We start from the raw sequence: 26,134 nt of genomic DNA, 5'->3' as shown, positions 1-26,134 counted from the left end.
GATGCGTCGGTATCTGGCTCAGGCCCATGGGACACAAGACGCTCCCAGGAGAATTGGAGCAGCTGGCCGGGAAGGTCATTCCTGAACCACAGCCAAGCCCTCTGCCGCACCGTGGCTTGCTGAGCGCAGCGTCAGCCGTGTTTACTCTTTGTTTCCATTGCCGCCATAACAACGAGATGAGCCGTGCCCAGGTGGGTTCCCTCCAGCCCTAGCTCTTTTTGCTGCTCTAAACCCTGCAGACCAATGTCAGCAGCTCAACTTGATCCCTTGCGGTGAGGGACTAAACCAAGTCCTAATTAAACGGGACTCCAAAGAGGGAGGGGGAGACAGAATTCCTGCTTGGATTCTCCAAAATTACAGAGAGCAGAGATTTTCCATCCTCATGCTTTGCGTGCGCTGCTCCCCCCGCCCCCGTTTTCTTTCCATGGCAACATGCTCTCTGGAACGCAGGCGGCAGGCTGCTGAGGGGTTTGGATCCAAGCATCACGACCTCCTGAAAACATGCACAGTCTGGACAGCCCCACACCAAGCGCCTCGCTAAGAACAGGAGGGCGACTCAGACATGCTGCTGGCTGGAGAGGCAGAGGCAGGAGCTCTTGGCACACACACACCAGGGGACTACCCAGAGAAGCATGATAAAACTGCAGCTTGTCCTGTGGGTTTTCCGCAGGTGAAAGTCTGCTCCCTTCACGTCCAAAGCTGGAGATGGGCAGCTGCACCCTTCGCAGCCCAAGAGGCCCCACAAACGATGGGAAAGGGAGGAACAAGGACAGGACAGCTGTGCTCCTTGTGATCAAGTGCCCCTGTCTGTGACTGAGCGCAGGAAGGAGCAGGCAGGAGCACTGTGTCACCTCTCAGCCCGACAGTCTGCCATGCGTGGGGAGGAGAGGCCTGTGGGCATTAACAGGCCAGTCACCAACCCTGCAGTCTTCCCTCTCTGACAACGACATCCTCATGGAGCCCTGCGCCCGGATTCGGAGACGGCTTCGTTCCTATTCAGCTGGAGCTGACTGACTTTCCCTGCACATGCTCTCCCTCGGGGAGCAACGTTAAGGCAATGCAGGCTACCTTGGTGATGGGTGAATCAGAACATTATGGCAGGGTTGTTGCTTTCAAAGCAAGCTCACTGCGAGAGGAAAATATCCCCCGAGCAAGGGAGAGCCAGAACCAAACAGTGCACCCAAATAGACTGGCTGCCGGTGCAGAGGAGCCAGCAAACTTGCCCATGCAAACAGAGGATTTGCCTTTCTCTTCTCCCAGGATGTCTCCAAGGTGAAGTCTCTCCTGAGGCTGCCTCTCCAGTGCAGAATGCAGTTCAGTGTGGAAAATCCACCACTCACCCTGCCTTTTGTTGGCACCAAGGATGAAGCAGACGCGTGCAAGGGGCAGGATATTAGTTTCTTCTCATTTCCTGTTCACAGTTTTCACATGGTGCTTCTCAGTGCAACAGCTTCAATCTGTACAGCCTCTCTTGCAAACCCTTGGTCCCCAGAACAGTGTGCACAGCAAAACAGTGGCTGAAGGACTGAGAAACTATGGGCAAGGGAAGAGAGAGGTTTTCAGCTGGGATTTGAGATGAGGCAGGGTGAGATCCAGGGAGACTATTCCAAGCAGGAAAACTTGCAGAGGAGGCTCTTTCATCCATAGCGGCCAGTAGAAGATCTGCTCTAGGGCGCAACAGAAGTTGCTCGCCCGCTCACAAAGCCTTAATATGCTGCTCTGCAGCCATTGGAGGGGGAGAGGAAGGGGTAAGCAACAAGGGATGAGAGACAAACATGGTGTCCCTCTGACGGGGGAGACTTTTCCAGTGCTTGCCTCCTAACGCCACACAGCACACCTCCTACCATGGTGATGAGTGCACTGAAAACACAAAGACGCCGCAGCTGGGCCAGGCCTGTAACCCAGACGTAGCACAGTGCAAAGCATCTGTCCCAGAGCTGTGACCAGTCCCTGGGCTTGTCAAAGCTGCAGCAATGTATCCTAAACGGCTGTCAACTCCTTGCTCATTTGAGGATCTAAAAGTGCCTTACAAGCCCAACGGCCCCATCCTGGGGGAGGATCGTTACAATGGTTTTACAGAGGGGAAACTGAGGCAGAGGCCAGCCTTCTCCCTTGGAGGCGGGAGGAGGTTTATGTAGCACAAGGTCACACAAGGAATCAGTCACAGAGCCAAGAGCAAACGCAGCTTTAACCAACCCCCAGCCAGCTTCCGCCTGCACACATCTGCCCCGCAGCTTGGCGCAGCCACGCCACAGGGCGGGCTGCAGGTTTACGACGTGGGGACTGAGCTAAGACATGCAAACCCAGTCAGCAGGTCCGAGCCAGGTGCTACAGGCGGGACAGAACCGGCTTAATTCTTCCTTGGACCCCGCAAAACGCGGAGAGACCTTGCCCCATGTCCACCTCCTGGTCTGGCACGGTGCAGCGCGGCGCAGCGCAGGAAGTCCCCTGCCATGGGGCACGCCCCAGACACAGACAGACAGACACACAGACACAGACAGACAGACACAGACAGCCCCTTCGGGGAGATGGGGCTGTGGGGGGAGGAGAGCGAGCAGGCCTCTGCGGGAGCGTGGGGGGGAGGGGGGGAGCTGGGCGGTGGAAGGCGCCGGCAGCGGCTGTCGGGCTCGGGGGGGTCCAGAGGTCCCGATTTTAGGGGGACGGTCCCGACACTCGGGGCTTTGTCTGTCTAGGCACCGATCGCCCCCAGCGCCCGGGGGTTCGCGCTGCTGTCTGCTCGCCCTCGCCGGGCAGGGGGGGCCCGGGGCCCAGGTGGTGCACGGCGCTGGACATTGGGGCGCGGGGAGGGGCCCGGCCCGCAGCAGGAGGGGCCGAGCGGTTCCCTTCCGGGTCGGCGCGGGAAGATGGCGGCGCCCATGGAGCTGTTCTGCTGGGCCGGGGGCTGGGGGCTGCCCTCGGTGGACCCCGACAGCCTGGCCGTGCTGGTGAGCGAGTCCCGGCCCCGCCCAGGGCGGCGCCTCCGCCTGCCCCCGGCCCCCGACCCCCGCCGAGCCGCAGGGGGGCAGGCGGGGAGGGGGGGAGAACGACCGACACCCCCAGGGGGGCAGGCGGGGGGAGAAGGACCGACACCCCCGGGGGGGCAGGCGGGGAGGGGGGGAGAAGGACCGACACCCCCAGGGGGGCAGGCGGGGGGAGGAAGGACCGACACCCCTGGGGGGACAGGCGGGGAGGTGAGGCGCAGAAAGCGGCGGGGTGGCCCCACAAAGGGAGGTAGGGCTGCAGCCCGGGCTCCCCTTCCAGTGTGTGGTGCCCAGATCCACGCCCAGCTGCCTAAACTAGCCCCTGGGAAATGCCAAGGATGGGTTTGGCCTAAGCCCTGGCCCCAAAGGGAGTTTGGCCCCCAAGTCTGGGGTATAGAGAGGTGCTTGTCTCTGCGCCGGACTCCCCCTCTCCTGGAGCCATGCACCTAACCTGGGTCTTGCAAGAAACACAGGAGGAAGAGCAGCACCTTCCAGTCGCTGTCTAGTCACACAGCATGTCAGAGGCCAGGGTTCAGTTCTCTCCCGCCTGATGGAGAAGGGATTTGAACGTGGGTCTCCCCCTCTGGCAGGTGAGACAGCCCCAGAATCCCCCACAGCTCAGGGCTTAGCGCTCTCAGTCTCTCCTGTTAAAGCTGTTCCACCGTGAGCACCCTAACCCCTGGGCTCTGGAGTCAATCGCACTCGCGTGCCGACCCACTGCACGGGTAAATATTTCTACACACACTTCCGCTTCTCTTCCAGACCTACGCCAGATTCACAGGCGCGCCGCTCAAAGTTCACAAAGTCACTAACCCGTGGCGAAGTCCCTCAGGTAAAAGGGCTTATGAGACCGGCTGATGGGCTATGTGGGGGATAGAAACACACGTGTGCAGCACAGTCATCACAGCTGTGATCTGTCACCCCATTGCCACATTCCAGTTGTAATTCCCACCTCAGTCTGCCGGAGCTTAAGCAAGGTCCCACCCCCGTAACGAGGTCTGTGAGAACAGATCCTGCATCCCTGAGGCGCAGGGGTCTGCCCGTGCAGAGCTGGGGAGGCCGGGGTCCTAGGCTGTAAGTCTGGAGCAGGGACCTGGATTCCATCCAAATAAGGTAACTGCTATTGCTGTAGCTGCAGGCAGAGGAGCATCCAGGACTGGGAGAGCAGCGGGACACAACTGCATCACTCACACAGCACTAAAACCAGGACATGCCCCAAGGACGGCAGATTTTAGTACCACTGACTCCCCCACGCTGCAGGTCTGTTATGTTTGGCAGCCTGGATGCTTTGTTTGTGCCATGCGGGCAGGTTAGCGTTGCTGACGGAGTGTTGAACTTGCATTTTGAAATGTCCAGATGTTTACATTCATCATAATATTGTGCTAACTTAAATTAACAAGCCACCAGGAGAGTAGGCAGAGAAGATCTCTCTTTTACAGATGGGGAAACTGAGGCATGGTGAGATGCTGGGAGAACCAATGGTTCCCAGCTTCTCCTGAGACTGCTGGGCCTCACTGCCTCTGAACAACGTTTTGCATTTAATTTTCCTATTTCCTTTAAGAAGGCAGGCAAACAAACAGCTTCCTCTCCTGGTCCCAGTGGGAACATGCACCATTTTGGAACTCAGCTGTCAGAGCAGCACAGAACCCCCGCCCAGAGCTGACAGCCGGAGGAGCTCTGTGACCGACAGCCCCAAAATGGTGTTTGTTACTTCTAAATCCTTTCCACCACATCAAGCCTGGAGACTCCTAAGCAGGGACTAGCCACATGGAAAGTTCCAGTGTATGAAGTCCAGCCAGTTCAGAGCTGTCCATGTGCAAAATCCATTTCACCCTGGGATAACTCTCTTAAATCAGTCAACTCCAAACCAGTTCAGTCTTCCAAAAGGAAATCACTGCGTGGGCTGAGACCAAGTGTGGAAAGCCTGAGCGTCCCTGGAGCACTTGAAAACAAAGGGTTCCATTGGAACCCACGCCAGGATTCCCAGTGAGAGCACAAGGGGCTGTCTGTGGGTGCTCACTGCATGTGGAGGCCTGTGAAGGGGCGGCTCTGGGCAGGGTCTCCCCTTTATTCCCTGTCTCTGCTTTCAGGATGTTTACCTGCTCTGAAGACGAAGGAGGAAGGTGTCCTCTCCCAGATGCACCAGATCATCACTCACCTCAGGAAACAGGTATGGGATCCGGATGCTGTCTCCTCGCTCTGGCTCAGTCATCTGCCCCCTGTGGCTCAGGCCTATGCCCCCAGGATCATGGGGAGTGGATGTTGGAGAGAGCTGGGACTGGAGCCCCTGATGGAGAGAACTGTGCGCCCCATATTGCTGTGGGTGGGGAGCCGAGGCATAGGTGAATGGAGACTCCCAAGACTGTAGGAAGCTTCCCTTGGGGAGGGAGCTCACCAGGGTGTACAGCATTATGTTATGCAGTTAAATCTCTGGCTGCCACGGAGCCTTGCCAATGGGACCAATGCAGCGACACCTGCCTGTCCTCATCAGACAGTCTGGAGTAGGAAAGGAGTGAGAACTGCCAGAGGCCCAAACCTTGGCTCCAGGGCCGCTCAGCTCCCCAGATCCCATTACAAGAGAGCAGCACATCTGCACTGATCCCATTACAAGAGTGCAGACCTGCGTGTGTGTGACCTGTCCCCACCCGTCTGCTAGTTTCACCCTTCGGAATTGCTCTTGGGTTCCTGTCTTGCCTACCCACAAGCCCTGAGGCCAGCAGGGGACCAGCCTCGTGGATGGTTTTCCTGGGGCTGGCTAGCTGTGTGGAGGACCACAAGTGCTTCCTTGGAGGCCTGAGGGAAGTGTAAACCCGGGAGTGCAGGCAGCTATCAGACACCAGTGTGGGTACCAGCCACTGCGCTATTCAGGTTGCTCCCAGCTCTGGTGGAAATAGGCTGCTCTGGTGCCAGCTTTCCTGGGAAAGGCAGGAGCCGCTCCCCTTCGTAGCTTGCACGCTCCTTCTCAGACTCTGCCTCAGCCCCTGCCAGTGTGTTCTGAAACGGAACAGGCTTCAGGCCAGGTTAAATACAGCAGTCGGAGCTCGCTCCGGGGCTGGCTGGAGTCTCCCCTTGTGTCCCATTCACTCTGGAAAGCTGTACGAGGAGTGTGGCAGGCAGCCTGTGCGTTGGGCTCACGTCCATGCACCTCTCCCCGGCCAGTCGATCCTGCTTCCTTCAGCGTCTCTGGCAGCCGAGGCTAATGTTAACCACGGCTCAGCTTTGGCAAAGTAGGGTTGCTGAAAAGAGAACACATCTCCTCAAAGCAAACAGCGGGGGACTAGCTCTGCACCCCTTGCTCTTGAAATCAGACAAAGTGGCTGTCTGTGCAGGAAACCTTCCTGGGGCTAGTGCCACCTCTCCGCCCCTCTCGCATACAGGGTGCGCCTGTCTGCAGTTTGGGGGGGGCGGGAGCCCAGGATGAACCCCTGGCCTCACACTGTTCCATTTGTTCGGTAGAAATATAACGCTGACTACGACCTCTCCGCCAGACAAGGGGCAGACACACTAGCCTTTGTGTCTCTACTAGAGGAGAAGCTGCTGCCCGTCTTGGTGAGTGTCCCGGGGCAGGGGAGGTATTACCGGAACGCTGTGATACAGGAGCAGCTAGCGAGTTCAGCGTCAGGCGGATTTGGTGCCAGCCCAGTGCAATGGGCCCTCTCGCTGAGTGACTGAGGCGTAGGCAGACCCCAGAAGAGCAGGGTGGGATTGTGCACTGACAGCGGTGTGGTGATTGGGATGGAGGTGGGTCTGGAGCAGCACCGGGCTGCATTGCTGGGGCTGGTTTTGCCTGGCAGCTCACAGGCCTGTCATAGCAGACGCTGATGCCCTTTTGTGTCCCTGCCTCTCTATGGGGGACCTGCCCTCCTGCACAGCTGGGTTCAGTCACGCAGAGCTTGCCTATGAATGTTACTGAACCCTGCCACACAGACACAGGCTGACTGCGAGCAAGGCCCTTGGTGGTCTCAATTCCCCAGTGCCTGGGAGAGAGACTAAAGCAGCCTCCGGAGAGTGAGCAATGCTCTGGCTGCCGTGGCTGCAGAGAGCAGCCTGGGCCTGACTTCCAGCAGGTCATCACAGTCCTCGTGCCGTAGATTCACACGTTCTGGGTCGACGCAAAGAACTACGTGGAGCACACGCGGAAATGGTACGCAGAAGCCATCCCCTTCCCGCTCAACTTCTTCCTGCCCAACCGCATGCACAAGCGTCAGCTGCAGCGGCTGCAGCTGATCTGGGGGGCCAGCTGCCTGGAGGAGGAGGAGGAGCTGGAGAAGGAAGTGAGTGGGAGCTGGTGGAGTAGATCAGCTTGGCTCTGGGGGGCGGGATCCGTATAACGGGCTCTTTCCATTCTGCAGCTCTTGCCACCCTCTAGGTCTGTCTAGTTGCAGCTGGGGAGGGCTGGCTGGAGCCCTTCCCCTAGATGGAAACAACAGGAGGGGTTCTCCCTCTGCCCCCCAGCTGCTGAGCATGCTCCTGGTTCCAGCGGGCGGGAGGGGGGATTAGAACAAATCCAGCTGCATGGGGCTGTTCGTGCTTGAGGGCTCAGTCTCTTGTGCTGAGTTTAACCTTCTTGTGCTCAGCCCCAGAATACCGTGTGCCTGCTGGCTGGTGGGGCTGAAGGGCAGAAGCCAGGGTTGGTCGCTGGTAATGGCAGCTCAGCCAGTGCGATTTCGCTCGAGAAGAAGCCATTCTCTCTATTTGCTGGTGTTCTTGGACTGGAGATAGCTCAGTTCTAGGACATGACCTTTCCAGGGGAGGCAGGGTCTCTGAGGGCATGTGACAACAGGGCTGCTTTTCTCCTTGGCCCACAGATGTACCGTGAAGCCCAGGAGTGCCTGACACTCCTATCTCAGCGCCTTGGGGACCAGAAGTTCTTCTTTGGAGACTCGTGAGTGGCTCTTGGAGTACCGTTCTTTGTGGGGGAAGCGAGGGTTCTTTCCCGACCTGCCCACCTGTGTCTCTCGCGCCCCAGCCCTCTGCTCGTAGCTGGGAGCAGAGTGTCCCAGCAGAGCGTTGGTTCGTGCTGTTAGGTCTCAGGTCTTCTTGAAACTCCCCGATTTTCTGCAGGACATCAGCCTCGGCAGCTCTTGGAAAGAGCTCCAGGTATTGGAGAGAAAAGCTCAGAGGCAAGTAAAGCGAAAGGGGGGCTGAGGTCTGGGCTGAATGCGTGCTCTCTGAGAGAACGTGCCTCTCTAATGGAAGGCAGGGCCCTGGGGAAGGAGCAATTACTTGCGGCCCATTAGGCTCCATCCGTTCCCACTGCTGTCCTGACAGTTCCCCTTCCCCTCCTGTAAAACACTGAGCCAGGACCAGCTGTTCCAGCACTTCAGCCACGGCCTGCGTAGGAAGTTTTAGCCCATTAGAGGACTGCCTTGTTTGCTTCGTGTTTAATGGGCCCATAATTTATGAAACTGTACACGGTAATGGCTGAATATGCTGCTTATTCACTTCCAAAGAGCCAGCTGTGGTGAGCAGGAATCCAACCAGACAGAGGCTTATTCACATGCTTGCAGAGAAACTACCTCCTGCCTGGGGTGACCCAGCTCCTCTTGGCATTCAGGCACCTACAAGATCGCCTCCAAGAGAAGTTGTGAGCTCCCACAGCCGGCACCCCTGCCCAACTCCCTGCAGCACCTTCTGCTGGGAAAGGCCAAGACTAGAATAGCTGGTGTGACCCGCACAGCCGGCGCTCCTGTTCTGCTCCCTACATGTTGGGACTGGAGTAGCAGCGAGCGGAGCAGCCTGAAGGTCTCTAGGTAATTTGGTCATGCACAGAACACACAGCAGCCAGATTGGGTAGCTGGACCCTAGTGACAGGGTGTGAATTTGGGCCAGCGTGTTGCTACAGACTGGGTACTAGGAAGGGCTGGAGTTTGGGCTCACGTGTGCCCAGTGCTGCGGGTATTGGGCTGCTGGCGCTAGGATAGGCTGTGAGCCATTAGCACAAGCTCTCTGTGCCCCAGGCCTGCTTCCCTGGACGCATTCGTATTCAGTCATCTGGCGCCTCTCCTGAAAGCAAAACTGCCCAATGGGAAATTGCAGCAGCACCTGAAGTCCCTGCAGAACCTGTGTGATTACTGCACCTCCATCCTCAGCCTCTACTTCCCCTGGGACGGAGGTGAGCTGGCAGCGAGGAAGGAGTCACTGAACCAAGGTCACTAAGATTTGGGGGGGCTGAGAACAGGCTACATATGTTGGGTGGGCGTGACCCGTTTCTCAGACCCCACTAGCCACAGGACTAGGCTTGCTAGCCCAAGGCAGATCAGGAGAAGCGGGGCAGTGCTCAGTGAGGAGCCCGGCTCTCCACCCTGGCTGCCACGGGGGTGCGGGACTGCTCTTCTCACCAGGGTGCATCCTGGGAGGTGTAGCGCGGGGTGAGCGCTTGGTATTGGCGGTGCTGCTCTGACGCACCGTCGGCTGTAACGGGGTGGGCAGTGCCACGCTGTCTGGCTCTTGGAAAAGGAGGAACAGCTTCCCATTGGCTCCCTTTTTCCTCCCCCTGCTGCTTTCAGAGCCCTGGCCCGACCCTCCCCCTGTGCTCGCTGTATTTCTCTGCTGCTCAGGCTTTCCCTAGCAGCAGTAGCCCCCGAATGAGGATAACATGCCTAGACTTTTCCAGGCTGCCCGCTGCACCTGGCTCTCTCTGGAGGGCATAGGCTCTCTGTCCTCTGGGTGGGGCGCACTTCGCCAGCTGGTTCTGGGTTTCTGATGTGTTGTTTCCTTGCAAGGGGACGCCCCGTCCAGCACCCCCAAGACGCCTGCCTCTGAAGGGGCCGAGTCTGAGGAGGAGCCCTACAAACGGCGCAACCAGATCTTGTCGGTGCTGGTGGGACTGGCGGCGATGATTGGCTATGCCTTCCTCAGCGGAATCGTCTCCGTCCAGCGGGGCACACCGGGGGCTGCTGGCCCCAGGCCAATTGCCCTGGAGGAAGAGGAGGAGGAGGAGGAGTGAGGTGCCGGCCGCCAGCTGTAAAGCCGCTGGTCTCAGGGCGTTGGTTACCACCCGTCTCAGCATCACTTGAACCGACTCTTTTTTTACAGTGCTGGGCACTGCCTAGCCTGATTCCTGCAAACTCCCCCTTCGGCCGCGTCCCAGCAGGACCCGCCGGCCCTGTTCAGTCCTGATCCTGCTGCTGCTACAAACAGCAGCCGAGATTGCTAGATCGTGTCGCAGGCGGTCTGTGCCCCTGCCAATAAACCCCGAGCTCTCCCTAGGGCACCTGTCTGTGCTCTCTGTCGCTCCTCCATAGCGCTGCGCTGCTCAGCCCTCCTGGATCGATGCACTGAGCCCTTGATCTCTCCCCAGAGCAGACCTCCGCCACAGGGGCATGCAGGACAGAGCAGCGTGGAGAGCAGACCCTGGCCTGGAACTGTCCCTACTGAGCTGTGCCCAGCATTCCCTGGCTGCTCTGACAGCAGGAATGTGCGGCAGAATCCGTCAGCTTCACCTCCAGCTCCGATTCCTTCTCTCTGTCCCCAGGAGGGCTGCATGGTGCGCGAGAGCCGGCCCCTTAGCTCTCCGACTGTCCCGGGGCGGGGCAGCCGCAAGTGGAGGGGCAGGCATAGATGTTCACGCTGACTCTGCCTAGCTGCTCGGCTCCTGACCTGGCCCGGCTGTCAGCTCTGGCGCCTCTTATTCTGGGCCAGCAGACAGAACCAGCCCCTTGGTGAGCTGCCATCTCAGGTCAGAGCAGGCAGCCTGCTGTGGGGGCAGCCAGGGCGTGACCGGCCCATGGAGGCGCATCACTTAGTGGCTTGCGTCTGCCCGGAAGCAGGACACGTCGTGTCTTCAGTCATGCAGCCGGCTGCTCTCACTGCCCTATCAAACCCTGATCCTCTCCTGAATCCTGCCCTGGTGCAGCAGTGTATCCCTCAGCTGAACGGTGCGCGGGAGCTAAGCCTTGGCCTCGTATTAGAGGGTGGGAAATAGGAGACTCAGTTTGCCATCTCTCATCTAGCCGTTCGTTCTTCTGCCTCAGTCACGTCCTCTGTAGCCTCGTCCGCTCTAAGCTGGGTAGTCCCACTTGTTTCTGCAGGACTGATTGCTTCCATGGCTTGTCTCTGTGCCCCTTCGATCTCTGCTGTATCCTCCTCTCAGCCAGGGCAGGCCATTGAGCTGGCGGACAGCCTTGTCCGGGTATCACTGGTGGTTTCCAGCTCGTTCTCTAGGCACCCTGCGACTTTGTTTGCTCTGGCTGTGCTGCACGCTGAGCAGATGTGCAGTGAACTGGCCATGGTGACACGAAGGTCCTTTCCCAAATGAGGCGTTAATGTTGCCCCTAGTAAGGTGCGAGGAGTTCAGTGATTCCCTCCAAGGTGCATTCCCCTGGCACCAGTCAGCATGCTGCTTCCTGGCATGTCTCCCGCCTAGCCCAGCGAGTGACTGACCAGCCTCTGTGCCCACCCCACACTTCCAGCGAGGGCCCAGTACCGCCACACAGCCGGCAGCTTTAGGAAACCAGCACCCCAAACACCATAGACCTGACCCACAGCTGGCCAGTGGAAGAGCAGCTCCTGCCTCCAGGTGCCGAGGGAGCCGCAGGTGAGTTTAACAGACAAACACCTGTCGGGGGCGGTGTGGGAATACCAGGGCCTGGACGCTGACATCTCAAGGTCTCTCCTCACCCTACGTTTGTGACTCCAAGGGCAGCAGTAAGTGCCTGAGGCACCTGCCACCAGAGTGTGCAGCCAGCTCTTCAGAGCTGCGCACCACCAGTGGGCATGAGCTGGGACAGGGAAAGCCCTGCTGGCTGGTTTGCAACCTCTGGCCAGTGCTGAGGGCTGCACCTGGAGAGGAAAGGCTTGGTGAGGTACTGGATGGAGACGCCTCTCTCCTCAGCACTGAAACAGTCCAGGCTGCAGCAGGGCCTGTCGTCCCCCCACAATAGTGTCTGAATTCTGCAGGGAGGAGAGAGACCATGGTAGGGGAGCCTGGGCCAGGACAGGCACCTCTGCACAGTAGCTGGACTGAGGCCTGCCACCAGTGCTTTCACGCAGTGGCTTCTACAGCCCAGCAGCTGGGACTGACTTGTGCTGCAAGTGGCCTGGGCTGGATTTGCTGGCTCCCCGTTCCCCTTCCAGGGAGTCAGAGCTGAGGGCAGCCCCTGACCCGGTTTCGCTGCTGTAGCTTGAGCAGGGAGTTCCTGGCCTGTTGCCGCATTGGAAATTCCTCCAGCGCTGCCAGCTGTTTGCATTCCTGCAACCACACCAGCCGGGCTGGGGGAGTTCCTTGGAGCTGGCACTGCCAAGAGCACATCAAGCGGTAAGTGCTGCTCCGCGAGCCCCAGAACAGACGGCCGAGGCCCCCCAGGCTGCAGAGCGAAGCGTGAGGGGCCGGAAGAGTTCGTCTGAGGCCAGCATGCAGTGAGCCGGAGAGGGGAGGCAGTGCCCAGCGCTGCACCTACAGTACACACAGGGCTGCACGCTCCTCCCCAGGGCAGCCTCCTCGTACACTGCCCCTCACTGCCCCCAGGGAACTGTAGCCAGGCTCCTCAGAGCCTCGTTCGCCAGAGTCCTGGCCCCGTGCCTGCAGGAGAGTCAGGCTGGCAAAACACTGTGCTGCTCAGTTTGTGGAGGTGCTACAAGGGGGCCTTAGCTGAGCGGTACCTGTGACCCCTCCGCTGCACCTCCCTGCACCCCCTTTCCCTGGGGTTAGCGCTGACTTTCAGGGTCACACGAGGACGTCAGCACAGCCACGGCTCCCTCCAGCTACTCCGAAGTTCCTAGGCGCCACCTGGAAAAGCAAGCCCTGGGCAGCAGCGGGCAGGGACGATTGTTTGCATGACACAGTCTTGCTTGTTCTGCCGTGTGGAAACACTCCCCGGACTCCTGGACACAGCACTGCGGCTGCCCCATTCCCCCAGCTCAGCTCGCTGAGTGCCCAGCTTTGTGAGTGCTTGGCTGTGCTTGCAGGACAGAAGCTCCGCGGCTGCGGATTCAGACAGCCTGACGTCAGCCGCGGCGCGTCTGCCTGTGCCTGCAGAGGGGAGCTCTGGGTGGGGACTGTGCATGGCCTGGCACCATCTCCTGGCACCCGCCCTGCCCTGTGCGCAGCCTGCAGGAGCAGTAGGTTGTGGGGTCCCTGTCACCGATGCTTTCCCAGGGCATGACAGAGTCATCCACTGCACTGGTCCCTTCCCCGCCAGGGCCTGTGTGTTGACTACAGCTCTGCATCCCCCCTCCACAGAGCCCAGGCACAGCACCCCCAGTACTGGATATTACAGGTGTGTCCCTGAGTTACCTGCAATCCCTCCCGTGCAGCCTTGTGCAGGGAGCCCCATGGGCCTGGGGCCGTGTTTAAGGCAAGCAGAGACTTTCAGCCCAGCCCCAAGCACAAGCCCAGCTGCCGGCCCAGCGTGCAGGGGCCCTGCCCCTCACCCTGAGGGGAGAATGACTCATACCCCCCCCTCGCCTGCCCTGGATAACATCACTGGGGAAGTATGTGCTGCCGTCTCCCACTTCCCATGAGCTGGGGGGAGGACATGGGGGGTGCATTGCTGCTGCCTCCGGCCCCTGTGCTGGTTGCCAAGGGAGAATTCGTGCTCCAGCACGAAACCGCAGCAGACGGGCCCCCCGCTCCCTTTGGAAAGGCTTGGCTGATGTCAGCGCTCCAGTTACATTCCTGGCTGCCTGATTCTGCACCACCCTCCACACCGGCCTCCCCAGCGCAGACACCCAGCTGTTGGGCGGGCTGGTGCCAGGCTGAGCCCAGGCCAGGTGGGTCCCGCTGGGCTAGCAGGAGTGGGAATGCCCTGGCACCACCAGGTACCAGCCAGACCTGGGCCGGCTCCAGCCACTCCATGTGGAGTCTGCACCCTCCGGTTCACGGCTGGACAGAGCTGCAGAGACAGGCCAGGCCTTGCCGCCGGCCCCACAGCGAGTCCAGGCCCTGCTGAGATGGCCCCGCGCAGCCTGGGGCCAGGCCCCGCCGGTAACCTGCGGCCTGGCTGCTAACCTCCCGCCATGTTCCTCACGCGGCCGCACACCTGTCTGTGCTGTGCCCACGCTACACGGCGTGAGCTCCTCACTGCGGGAGGGGAGGCCCAGCAGCCCTGACGCCACACCTGCCCCATGTCCTATGGCTGTGCGGGGGGGGGGTCATAGGTAGCTCTGGTGGGACAGCAAACGGGCCACGCCCTTCCCCACTGACTGAGGAACCAGGAGAAGCCCCTGAATCTCCCCGGCCTGAGTGGACGCAGGAGCCCTTGGCTTTGCTGCTCCCCCAGCCATTGCATCAGTCTCCGGGGCTGCAGCCGTGAGGGCCTGCTCCGCGGGAACACGCTGCTGCGCTTGGGAAGCCAGCCCTGACGCTGCCTCCGCACCTGGCCCCTCCCCAGCCCCCGGCTCTGGCCACCAGCCAACCAGGCAGGGAGGAGTCGTAGAAAATCTTTTTATTGTATTAAAACGTCTCCGCCTCGCTGGGGCAGAGGCCCATGCAGCTGGGGAAGGCAGCGAAGGCGGGGGAGCCCTGGGCCAGGCGGCAGGTGCTCAGCGTTCCGGGTCTGTCATTTACAAGCAGTCTGGGGCCCCTAGCACAACACCAACACTAAATGTGACCCTGGCACGCCCAGCTCCCCCTTGGATCCTGCAGCTCCCCTGCAGTCAGCATGGCTCTGACTGGGTGAGGTAGGAGCCAGGCCCCTGCCCCACCGAGGGGACCCATCCCCAAGTCCCTCCTGCTGCCCCAGGTCTCCCTGGAGGGATGGCGGGGGTGTTAAATGGGGAGGTCTCCTTCCTCCCCCCTCAGCCTCCCCACTGTGGCCCCGCCTGCCCTGCCTCCGCCTCAGCGTCTCCACAGGTAGGTCTGGATGGAGTCAGCCGGAGCCACAGCCTCAATGAAGCCAACACCAGGGTCTGAAATCCCGAATGGCACGTCCGTGGGGTACCTGGGGAGAGTGAGGGGGTGATGATCACATGGGATGGGGGTGGCGGGTCCAAGAAAATCTGTGGGTGGAGGGTTGGGGGGGCTGGGAAGAGGATGAAGCTGCTGGGCTTTGGGGCCCCCCCCCAGGAGGTTTCTTTTCCGTACAACTCCCATCCTGGGCACCCAGCCTCAGAGCTCCTGCCCCACTCAGAGACAGGCAGCCCCTGGGCCGGACGAGGAGCCGTGCTCACAGCCTGGGCAATCGCTCACCTGTTGAGGACCACGAGCACAGCAGCACCGTCCGGGCGCAGGAAGGCGGCATGCTCCAGGTTGCACTTGAAGCACTTCTTGGGGATGAGCAGCCGTATGCGCTGGGATCCCTCCGGGATGAACTTGCTGTACAGACAAGGGGGGCAGTGAGTGCCCAGCGAAGGAACGCGCCAGCGCCAGGAGACAACGCTGCAGCGTTGGGAGACGGATGCAGCGAGGCAGCCTGAGCGCCCATGGCTCGGGCTCAGCGCCAGGCCCGGCTGCGTTAGAGACTGAATTTAGCTCTTGGAAGGGCCCGGCAGCTGCACCCCTCGGGGCGGTTCCTCGGTCCCAGGATGGAGCGGAACGTGGGACAGACCCAGTCCGGAGCTGACTCAGGGCACGTCCAGCGTCTGAGGGCTCTGGCCAGCCTGCACACTGCAGCACTGCGCACTGCATCACTGCACAGCCTGCCTGTTTGACCAGCGCTTGTCCCGTAGCAGAAAAACCATCGCATGCCGCCCCCTCCCAGCCCCCCGCCCCGCCCCGCCAAGGTGAGCTACAGTTACCCACACCGGCCCGAGGAGAGCCGGCGTCTCTGCACTGTCATGCCCACCTCTGCGGGGGGCGCAGAGCCTGTGGGTGGTGGGTGGCAGCAGAAAGCAGCTGGCTACGCAGACATTAGAGAGAGACGGTGGGTGAGGTGATACCAGCTTCTAAGCGTGGGGAGACCAGCTTCCGAGGACCTGAAGACGAGCTCTGTGAACTCGAAAGCTCATCTCCCGCAAGAGAAGTGGGCCCAATCGAAGATATTCCCTCCCCCCCTCGTCTCTCTACTCTCCGGATCAGCATGGCCACAACAACCCTGCAGACGGGAGAGACAGGCAGGAGGGCGAGGAGGGCCCGGCCTGGCACTGAGCCATGGGCAGGAGCACAGCACTGGCTCTACGGAGGTAGGAGCTGGACGCCTCTCTCCTTCCCCCAGGCCATGGGATCCAGAGCATGGCAAAGCAGCAGCAGGCTGGGTTCCGGGAGCCGCGGGTCCCTTCACATCCCTGCTGGGAGTCAGGCCAGCGGGGCGCATGCAGCCTTGCGTGTGAGGCACCTGTACGGGCCTGGTGAGCTGCGCACATGCACAGAACATACAACGCCAGCCACACGCCCACCCAGGGCAGCTGAGCGCATGCCTTCGGCGGGGCCCGCTCACCTGAAATGGCCCATGTGGTAGAACATGGGCTGCTTGTAGAAGAGATCTTTGCTGCTCTCCACGATGACCGGGCTGTCCACGTAGTTCCTGCTCCAGTTGGGCCCCCCCTCCAGGTCCAGAGCCAGGTTCCAGTCGGTCCAGCCCGTGACGTAGTTGTTCAGGTTCTGGGAGGGGAAGATGGAGATGCTCAGCGGGAGGCTTTTAGGGGCCGAGGCCCTTGCTCCCCTCCCCTGGAGGAGGCTGAAGCGGTCTGCACCGAGGGGCCTTACCGTCAGGATGCTGTGGCTGTACTTGCTCCCTCGGTCCCAGCCACCCAGAACCACCCTGGGCTCCCAGAAGTAGGAGCCCGTGGAGGCCTCGGTGGACAGCAGGTAGTAGTCGGGGAAGAGGTGGTGGGTGATGGACAGCGTCAGGTCGATGGGGGCCAGGAAGTCCAGGTACCAGTGGATGCCGATGCCACTGATGAAGCTGGCAGCCTGGGGGTCCTTCAGGACCTGAGGAAGGAGGATGGAGGAGTCACCTTCGGCCCAGGCCATGCCAGGCTGGTGTGAACAGCACAGCAGCCTCTCCCGCGGCAGGGCCCGGAGCAGGACTCACCACTTCAGCCCAGTAGGGCAGCATCAAGCGCTGGTCGTCCAGCATGATGAGCTGGATGCCCTTGTGTGAGCTGTTGGCCAGGGCCGGGCCCAGGTCCTGGGCGATGAAGTCCCGCTGGTGCTCGGGGGAGAAGCCCAGGCACTGGAAGGGGTAGAAGATGATCTCCCCGGACGTGGGTTCGTTCCCAGCTGTCACCGCCCAGAACGTCAGGTTGTGCTTGGCGTATTCATCCAGGAACCTGGGGGCCAGCCGGGGAGACAAGAAACATTAGGAGCCCCGCCCCTGCCTGCTCCTCCTGGGGTGCAGAGACCCACCTCTGTACCCCACCCACATGCTCGGCAGAGACCTCACCCGCAGTAAGATGGGCTGTCTGTCGAAGAGCTGCTGCAGGAACCATTTGGGGACAGTCTCTGGGCTCCGCAATACAGGGGGTCGCAAACGGCCCTTCTGTCATTCCATGGGCGCAGGGAGCTCACACCCCCGACCCCTTCAACGCCCTCCCTGCTCACTGTGCTCACTCGCTAACACGCCACCTTCCCTCCTCGCAAAACCCAGGGCCAGCCGCTCCCACCGAGACCCTGTCGGCTCCTCTGCCCTGGGAGAGCCCCGCCATGGGCTGCCCGTTACCTGATGAAGTAGTTGGCCCAAGTCTTGTGATACTTGTCCCCCGGCTTCCCCTTCAGCGTGCCCCGGCCTGTCATGGCTCCATTGGTTTTCATCCAGACTGGGGACGTCCAGGGACTGGCATACAGGGAGAGCGGCGTCTTGGCCATGGCCTGGGCGTGCTGGAGAATGGGGATCTGAGGGGCAGGGAAGGCAGGGATTGTAACAACCTCCCCATGTGCTGCAGAGTCTCCCCAGACGCCCTGCCCCACACCAGCAGGGCAGCAGGAATGGCCCATTGATGGGGAACGTCTGAGTAAGACAGGAGCCTCCTTCCACCTGCAGCCTCTGGTGTGCAGGGGCCGGCAGCCCCACCGTCAGGCTGCCCCTGGGGCGGAGGATTGAGCAGAATTCAGACACGTGCAGAAACACCAGGGGAAAGCAGGGCCAGGGCCCCCTTGGGCTCTGGGACACGTGGGAAACGGCTCCTTCTCTGCGGAGCACGTCCTGGCCCTGACCCAGCTGCCCAGCCCAGCCCTCATGGGCCTCAGGGGGCCCGAGTGCCCCCAGGTGGGGCTGGGAGACGCCTGCCCAGCACAGCTGACAGGGCAGCCAAGGCAGTGGCTGAGGAGGCACCGAGGGACGGTGGAGGGGCAAGTGCCGGGGGGGGCTCACCCCCAGCCCGTGATGGCTGCAGGAAACACCCTGCATCAGGCAAGGCCCGGGAGCTTGGCCAAGGAGCAAACTGGGACGGGTCCCGCCCTGCTCCGTTCTGTGCTGGAGGTCTCCCCCTCCCCACGGCAGGTTCCCCTTCCCTACTTCCACCGCCCCACTCCTGCCTGCCCCCCAGCCAGCTCCCCCTTCCCCACTGCCGACACCGCCCCCCAGCCAGCTCCCCCACCCCCCCACCCCCAGCCAGCTCCCCCTCCCCACCACTCCTGCCTGCCCCCCATCAGGCCTCTCACTCCCCGAGGGAGCTGCTCACTTTCAGCTTCGTGTCCTCCTCCGTCAGGCTGAAATTGCGCAGCTCGAAGTCCCCCTCGAAGTCGTCGTAGGTGTACAGGCGGACGGAGAAGTCGCAGCTGGCCATGGGTATGCGGACCAGGTTGTACTCGATGCCTGTGGGACAGGAAGGTGGTGACCCGGGCCCTAGAGCCGGGCCCCAGAGTGGCACGTCCAGGGGGGAGCCTGGCCCGTAGGAGCGGCTGTGTCGGGGGCCAGTAGCGCAGCTTGCCCCCCATCCCTGTGTTGCCAGGGCCCAGCCCACGGCTCTCACCTTCCTCTGCGAAGTAGGACTTGAGCAGGTTGGTCCGGGCGTCCGGGGACAGGGCCATGATGTTCAGCGCGGCCGAGTCTGTCAGAGCCCCACCAAAGCCCTTCACCCTCTGATAGCGCTGCGCTACGTCCAGCCGCAGCACCAGATCTGCGGGGCAGAGCGGCACAGCTCAGAGCCACGAAGCTGGGAGCAAGGGCAGGGCGGACAGGGACAGCGGCCAGCCCTGCCCTTTGCATCCGTCCAGCCCCAGCCGATAGATACCTGGGGCTGTGGAGTTGCTCTGGAAGCTCCCCTCGCTGCGCTCCAGCCGCCGGCCGGCCTTGCTGCTCTCATACGTGACGTAGGTGCCCAGGGCCGGGACGACGACGGGGTCCAGCGTGTCACAGTAGCTGGCGCTGCACTCACACACCAGAGAGTCGTAACCAAAGTTCCTGGCTTTGCAGGGCCGGCCGCCTGGAGATGGGGAGACCGACGAGGCTGCTGCATATAGTTGGGCCTTCCCCACCCTCCCGGCAGAGGAGCCCCCCCCATTTCAATCGCTTTCCTCTGAGCTCTGGGGACGCCCCTGAGCGAGTCCCTCCCGTGTGCCCCATCCCCGGTGCAGCAGTGTTCTCAGCACACCCCTGGCCGGACGCCTGCACCAGGTGATCCCCTGACGGAGGGTAGGTGGTGGGGTAAGAGCAGAGGCTGAGTTGTTCCCATCCCATCCCCCGGAAAGGCCCCCCCGGCTCGGTCGGTCGCACACACACACACACACACACACACACACACACACACACACACAGCCCGTCTCAAGTGCTCACCTGCTGCTCCAGGCACTGTCTGGATGAAGAGGAACCAGCCCACGATGCTGGCGCACCCGGCCTGCATGGCGCCTCTTCTGCCCAGCTCGCCCCCCGCAGCCAGTCCCAGTGAGCGCGTCCCGGCACCCGGGCCTGACAGCAGGACGGAGGCTGTGAGCGTCGGGGCCGCCCGGTCGCTTTTCACTTGCTCCCCTTGCGCTCCCCACTCACAGCCCCCAGGAGCAGCCAGGTGAGCCCAGCACCTTGGGGGCCTCCTGAGACAGCAAGTGGGGTGTGGGGTGGAGCAGCCCAGCCTGGCCGGGAGACGGGGGGTCTGCCAAGGAACAGAACTGGCTGACCCCACAGCGTCCTCTCCAGCACCCCCCACCTAGCAGGGCTTGGGCCGAGTCTGTCACCTGCCCTCAGCCTGTCACTGTGGCAGCACTGTGGCCCCAGGATAATCTCTGACTGCCCTGCCCAGCTTCCCGTGTGGCCAGGGCCTGGCCCGGCCCCTTTCCCTGCTGCCACACCCAGCCTTTCCTCTGCCTGTGCCCACAGCAAAGACTCTTGCCTCTCAACTGGGCAGGGCAACCCTCCCGATCTCCCGATCGCAGCTCTCTCCCCTTCTGCCCACCTAAATGCCGGGGCCAAGGGAAGCTGCTTCCCCGGGAACTCTGGCCAGGATCCCCCTTGTTCAGCGAGGCCCCCCGCTCCTCCACAGCCAGCTCCTACCTGTGCCACCAGCTGCCTGGCAGAGCTGCTCCCTTCTCTGTGCGCCCACTTCTGAATTTGAACCTTCCTACTCACCCGCCAGCTGAGAGCTCCTTCTCCTTCCCATCGCCCCGGCCCCCGCAGCCCCAGGCTGCTGCAGCCCCCCCCTGCACCCGTCTGACGGGGGCTCAGCAGCTGTGCACGGCTCAGCCGTTTGGGGGAGACACGTGCGCACTGGGCACCCGCCTGGTGGCTGCAGCGCCCCGTCAGCTCCAGGGAGTGGCTGGTGGTGCTTTGCCCAATTGCACCTGGAGCGTAAGCCGTCCAGGCTCCAGCTGGGCTGCGCCTGCTCTGGTGGGCATCCTCTGGGCGCTGCCAAGGGCGGCATTTCCCCTGCTGGCTGCACGCTGGGGGCCCTGCAGAACTCGCAGGGCAGTAGGACAGCAACTTGCAGATGGGAACACGCACAGCTGGGCTTGCACTGGGGCATCGGCTGGGGCTGGAGCCGGAGCCTGGCCTGCCTCGCTGCAAAGCCTCCGCTGGGTCCCAGAGCCACGGTGTGGAGCAGGCAGCGGCACAGTGTGAACTGGCAATGCAACCGTGGGGGGGAAGGGGGAGGGAAACAGTGTTCGGGGGGGGGGGCCACTGCCCCTTCCCACAGCCGCAGTGCGTCGTACATGGGACTGGGGGTTCACTAGGGCTGGTCCTCGCCCAGAGCCCTGCTTTGCTCATGGGTGGAGCGGGGCAGTGCCTCCCCATGGGCCAGCGCAGGTTAATTAATAAAGACGCTCAGTACCTCTCCACCCCCCTTCACACCCACCCCAGACCAGGGCCAGCCCCACTCACCTGGAGACTCGGCAGAGCCAGTAGCTGCCAACGCAGGGCCTGTACGGCAGGCTGGTGAGGCCACAGGTACTGACGCCTCTCCCCAAGCGTCCTGGGATGCAGCAGCACCCGGGGCTGGGCCCCGTGGGAGGTGGTGAGAAGCACTTGCTCAGCCAGACGAGTTTGTCATGGTGAGAGGAGCCTCCCTGCCGCTGGGTGCATCGTAAAGGAAAGCTGGGCAGGATTTTGCAATGTTTGCTCCAACCCTCCCCGGCAGCGTTTGCAGCTCTCTGCTCACAAGAGCCAGCCAGGAGCAGGAGCTGCCCTGAGTGCTGGGGAGGGGCAGAGGGCGAGGACGAGAATCCCCTGCCCTTCCCCACCCCACCCACGCCCGGTGGGCAAACATGGACCTTGAGGGACGTGGGCGCAGGTTTCGCTGCCGATGAAGGCTGGACACGCTGCTGAGACGCCTCCCGAGGAAGGGCAGGTCGTCCTCCCCTGGTGCCAGGCCAGACATCTGGAGCCAGGTCAGCGTTTCTCCTCTGTCATGGCTCACACTTTGCGCCACTTCCTCCACTCTCGCACATTTACAGGCTGTTGTCTCGGCAATGGCCCCCTCTTCCAAGAGCTCCCCTGGGGGTCTTCTGTCTTCAGAACTGCGCACGTCTCCGGCACCGGGGCAGGAATGAACCAAGCGCTGTGTCTGCAGATGGCTGCAATGCTCACCACCGGCAGAGTTCCCGCGAGCCCACCTTGCCCCTGGCAACACGTCTCACTCCAACAGTTTTGCAATCTGATGAGCTGGTTTTACATTTCGCCAACTATCTCCCCCACACACACACCTCACGGCCACTCCGCTGGTGCCTGGCTTGCGGCAGAAACACCATGTGACCCCCTTTGATGAACTATACCTGCCTAGGTATGCCTGGGCATGTCTGCCTCACAGTCACCCCAGCGCTGACCTGCCCATGTCATCTCTTTGCTGTCTTTGCCCTCCTGGGAGCAGCCCACTCTTCGAGAAATGACCCACTGGCTCCTCCGGAGAGCCCAGAAAAGCCAGGGGCAGCGATTACTCCGGGGCTTCCCATGTGGCAGAAATGTCACCCCCTCCTGGTGAACATACTGTGTATTAAAGGGCCTCCACGCACCGCCACTTTCCAGCGCTGCTGTTCGCAGAGGGTGGGTCTGGGATGCTGTGTGTGGTGCCCCCAGGCCAGGGGCCAGCGTTGGGTGTTTAACTTTTCTCCTCTTTTCTTTTTTGGTATGTGATTTCTGATTGCTGCGTGTTTAATACATTGTACGGCTTTGAACTATAAGCAATGAGCAGTGAGGCAGGGAAGTGTCCAATGCAGGGGTAGTACCCTGGAGTGGGGACACCCTTTCCCTTGCCTTAAGTGACCACAACAAGATTGGGGGTCGAGCCCCCAGGAATCCTGGGCCCAGCCTTGTCGGGGTTATGGGGACCCTGCCACCCCGGAGAGGGGGAGGGGAGCCCTCATGGCCAGGCAGGCCGCTGGGTAAAGGGAATGGGAGCGCGGACTCAGATCCTTCTGCTAACCAGATCCACCAGGCCAGGGCAGTGTGGGAGCCAGGATCGTTCCCCATGACAGCGGGCCCATTCCCCGCTCACACAGCCAAAGCAGGCGACTTAGCAGAGGCGTGCGTACGGGGTGTGGCCAGGCACACCCCAGTGCAGGGGCGTCAAACATACGGCAGGCGGCTGGAACCTTTCAGACGTGGCCCGCGGCGCCATCTCGCTGAGGCTGGAGCTGCCACCGAACGAGTGGCGGGCGCGCGATTGCTCGGCAGACGGCAAGACACAGCGAGCTGCCGCCACTGAAAAAGGAGGAGCAGCGAGATCTTGCGGTGGAGGGGAACATGCCGTGATCTACCACCGAAATCCCGTGCCTTGCGCCGTTCCGCGGTGCGGCTAGGCCGCGGCGAGTCATTCAAATGTGGCCCGGCCGTGGAACTGAGTTTGACACCACCACTAAAGCTCAGGAGAATGGACTGTCTCTGTGCATATGCCTGGTTATCACTACAGCAAACATGGGCTAGTTTGTGTCTCATGTTTTAAGTAAAGTTTAGTTGTTAATTTAAAAAAGTTTAAGTTTTAGTTTCTTTACTTTGTTTGATGAATAAAAACAACGTCCGTTATGATCGAGTATTCAATAAATGTTCGCCTTTAGAACAAAAACACAAAATACAACTCCCTGGGCGCACACCCCCATGAAATGTGCTGCGCACGCCTCTGCGACTTCTTTGAGTCAGCTTCCTGCCACCGCTCCTTGTGTGTGCAGCAGATGCCAGCCTGGGGGTCCTGGGGCACTCTGCACCAGGGGGCAGGGGAGAGGGAGCGTTTGGAACCTGCTTGCGTTTCTCAGTAGGACAGGAGACTCCCCAAGAGCTTCCTGGGCCTTTAGCGTTGGAGGTTCCCTCTGCCAGCTGCCAGCCAGCTGTCCCCTTTCCCCAGAGCAAGGCCCCAGCTTGGCAGCTCCCAGCGTGACGCACAGTTGCATTGCTCCAGGCAGGGCAGCCTGGGCTGCAGTAGCGTGCTGCTCAGTGCCGGAGCGCCCCAGCCCCTTGGTGCCAGCAGCTGGTCCTGGCGACACCCAGTAACCACTCGGCCTCATGGAAAGTCTTTCCCTAGAGGGGAAGGCTGCAGATACCCAGGTATAAAGGCTCAGGCTACACAGCCGTGGCAAAGTTGCCGCCATCAGATCGACTTATGTGGATCGATAGTGGTCAGTGAAGACCCGCTCAGTTGAGCCAGGAATCGACGTACTGAGACCACCTGTCAAGTGGCGTAGCGCTGCATCGGGGGGAACGCGGTTCCCGTCGGCACAGTGCAATGAAGGCAGCACGCAGAACAGAAGCAGAGAAGTCGACGGGAATTACGCAAGGTTTTTGCGTAGTTTGCATAACTCCGGTCGACTGCCGCCGAATCCCGGAGGTAAGTGAAGACAGGGTCCCAGTTACAGTCCAAGGTGCCCAGCAGTGCGCCTGGTTTGGGCCCCAGGCCAGCCCAGCTCTGCAAACCTGGGGTGCCCTCTCCGGACAAGTTTCAATTTGAGCAAACCGGAGCTTGCAGGTTTCCAGGCCAGGCTCAGTGAGACCCTGTCTACATTTACCTCCGGGATTCGGCAGCAGTCGAGCGGAGTTACGCAAACTACACAAAAACCTTGTGTAACTCCCGTCGACTTCTCTGCTTCTGTTCTGCGCGCCGCCTTCACTGCACTGCGCCGACGGGAACCGCGTTTCCCCCAACGCAGCGCTACGCCACTTGACAGGTGGTCTCAGTATGTCGATTCCTGGCTCAACTGAGCAGGTCTTCACTGACCACTGTCGATCCAGATCAGTCGATCTGACAGTAGCGTGTAGCTGTTGCCTAAGTGTCTTTCATTGGTGCCCCTGCCCAGCCACTGCTGCTCCCCTGGAGATCCCTCACACACTCAGAGCCTGTCCCACACGCCGCCCCGCAAAGGGGTCCTGGGAATCCTTTCCCCGTCCAGCGTCTCCGCAGGGTCACCGTGGTTCTCCCTTCCACCTGTGGCTCCTCAGCAGAGCGGGGACGGTGCGTTAGACACATGGATGAGAAGCTAGAGGCAATGGGGCGGGGGGCAGAGCTCCAGTGAACACCTGCACGCTGCACAACCATCACTGGAGACAGAACAGCCCAGCACAGCTGGGCACGGGGTGGATGAAATTCTGGCTGGGTGTAGATGGGGGGGGGACGGGGGCTCTTCCAAGCTCCTCCCATGAGCCACCACTCAAACTGTGCAAAATATGGCTATGCAGCTCTCTCAGCTCCTTGGGCTCAGCTGCTCTTGGGGGGGGAGGGAGAGTGGGCTCAGACCCCCCCACCAGGCTCTGCTAGGCTCCTTCTTGTGCGGGGAGCGGTGCTCTCCCATGTCCACTCGCTCTTGGTGCCACAATGAGCCGTCAAGTGCTGCAGGACGTGTAGATGTTCCTGCTGTATTCCTCCCTTGCCTCACTGCGTGCTCCGCTACATCCCATCTCTACCGGCACTGGGGGGAAGGGGCAGCACTAGGGTGCCCAGCTCTGCACACCCGGCCATCACTCCCCTACATACGCTGGGGCACATTTTGGAGGCTTTTTTGCAGCACGTGTGTCCAGTGCCTATCGCACCCAGCCTGGGGCTGCTGTGGCCATAGAGATGTTACAGCCCCTTCATCAGCTGGCTCCTCCTTGCTTCCCGCAGCTTCTCCACATCCCAAGGCTCGAACCATCGAGAGTCGACCCCTGTAACTCCACAGATCTCTGCCTTCGAGCTGTGAGTACGAATATCTGCCGGCCATTCTTTGGGGATCCTGCCTCGGATGCAGATGGTCCCGGATTCCATGACTTTCTGGGACCCCTGTGAATTCTGCAGCAGGGCTGGAGCAGCTGTGAGCCCAGGATCAGCAGCCGGGGTGGGGTGGGGTGCTGGCTGGCACACAGCTGATTGGCGGCTGCTGCTGAGGGTGCAGATGCGGACAGCGATAAAACGGGGGCACAGATCACGGGCTGGGTAGATGTTTATGCTGATGCATGTGGAGTGGAGGCAGATCCACATTTTTGTCTCTGCACAGGGCTCTAATCCTGAGAGCAGCTGCAAACAAGAGGAGCAGGCTGAGCTGCTTCTGGTAGGCGCCATCAGACACAGCCAGAGGTGCCATGCCCAGCCCCGAGCCGCCCCCGGGCCCAGAACCACTGGCAGGTGGCAGCTGTAGCACTCCTGCCTGCCAAGACTAGCACCGCTGCCGCTGCCCAGTGGTTTCATCGGTCGCAGACAGGGGGAAGCTCCCTGCGTCCCCCAAACAATCCCAGATCATAACCCGCTCACCCCCATCCCCCAGCTTTGCCCCCGGCCGGGCAGCACAATGCAATCTGCACCAAGCGTGCAGCACTGTGCGCTCAGGCCGGGGGGCGGGGGGAGATTGCAGCACCTCCTACCGCCCTGTGGCTGCTGTGGCCAGGGGTGTCTCAGGCCCCCCAGGGGCTTTGCCAGGCAGGTCCATCCCTCACCCAGCAGCCGGGCAG

General features: G+C 61.3%; 2 protein-coding genes across 3 annotated transcripts; one reads left to right on the top strand and one right to left on the bottom strand.

Moving 5' to 3' along the window:
• The first annotated feature begins 2,841 nt into the window (after positions 1-2,841).
• MTX1 (metaxin 1) lies at positions 2,842-12,994 on the top strand. Of its 2 annotated transcripts, XM_067539186.1 has the most exons (8): positions 2,842-2,945; positions 3,744-3,813; positions 5,072-5,151; positions 6,438-6,530; positions 7,073-7,255; positions 7,790-7,866; positions 8,942-9,096; positions 9,707-12,994. In XM_067539186.1, exons 1-8 carry the CDS (start codon positions 2,865-2,867, stop codon positions 9,928-9,930), a joined length of 963 nt encoding a protein of 320 aa, XP_067395287.1. In that variant the 5' UTR covers positions 2,842-2,864; the 3' UTR covers positions 9,931-12,994. The 2 variants fall into 2 exon arrangements, with proteins under 2 accessions (XP_067395287.1, XP_067395288.1); XM_067539187.1 differs by lacking the exon at positions 7,073-7,255.
• Positions 12,995-14,076: 1,082 nt separating this feature from the next.
• Positions 14,077-19,643, bottom strand: LOC137147253 (lysosomal acid glucosylceramidase-like). The gene is made up of 10 exons (XM_067539185.1): positions 19,577-19,643; positions 19,035-19,226; positions 18,774-18,920; positions 18,483-18,616; positions 17,522-17,694; positions 16,895-17,132; positions 16,567-16,791; positions 16,298-16,461; positions 15,112-15,237; positions 14,077-14,863 (listed from the first exon to the last, which is right to left on the bottom strand). The coding sequence occupies exons 1-10, from the start codon at positions 19,641-19,643 to the stop codon at positions 14,761-14,763; spliced, it is 1,569 nt and encodes a 522-aa protein (XP_067395286.1). The 3' UTR covers positions 14,077-14,760.
• Positions 19,644-26,134: the final 6,491 nt, after the last annotated feature.

The sequence above is a fragment of the Emydura macquarii genome, unplaced genomic scaffold, assembly GCF_026122565.2.
Source record: "Emydura macquarii macquarii isolate MOO-44397 ecotype Brisbane River unplaced genomic scaffold, CSIRO-AGI_Emac_v2 contig_527, whole genome shotgun sequence".
NCBI classification, from domain to species: Eukaryota; Metazoa; Chordata; order Testudines; family Chelidae; genus Emydura; species Emydura macquarii.
Note: the sequence above shows the minus strand (reverse complement) of the source record. Positions and strands in the feature narration are given on the sequence as shown.

What these genes read in the sequence shown, in the direction of transcription:
- MTX1 (XM_067539186.1), top strand. Translation starts at nt 2,865, where the DNA reads ATGGCGGCGCCCATGGAGCTGTTCTGCTGGGCCGGGGGCTGGGGGCTG. An exon ending in TCACTCACCTCAGGAAACAG is followed by an intron (nt 5,152 to 6,437) that starts GTATGGGATCCG and finishes TTTGTTCGGTAG; the next exon opens with AAATATAACGCTGACTACGA. An exon ending in AGGAGGAGCTGGAGAAGGAA is followed by an intron (nt 7,256 to 7,789) that starts GTGAGTGGGAGC and finishes CTTGGCCCACAG; the next exon opens with ATGTACCGTGAAGCCCAGGA.
- LOC137147253 (XM_067539185.1), bottom strand. Translation starts at nt 19,643, where the DNA reads ATGCAGGCCGGGTGCGCCAGCATCGTGGGCTGGTTCCTCTTCATCCAG. An exon ending in GAGCAACTCCACAGCCCCAG is followed by an intron (nt 18,921 to 19,034) that starts GTATCTATCGGC and finishes TCTGCCCCGCAG; the next exon opens with ATCTGGTGCTGCGGCTGGAC. An exon ending in TGCCCTACTGGGCTGAAGTG is followed by an intron (nt 16,792 to 16,894) that starts GTGAGTCCTGCT and finishes CTCCTTCCTCAG; the next exon opens with GTCCTGAAGGACCCCCAGGC.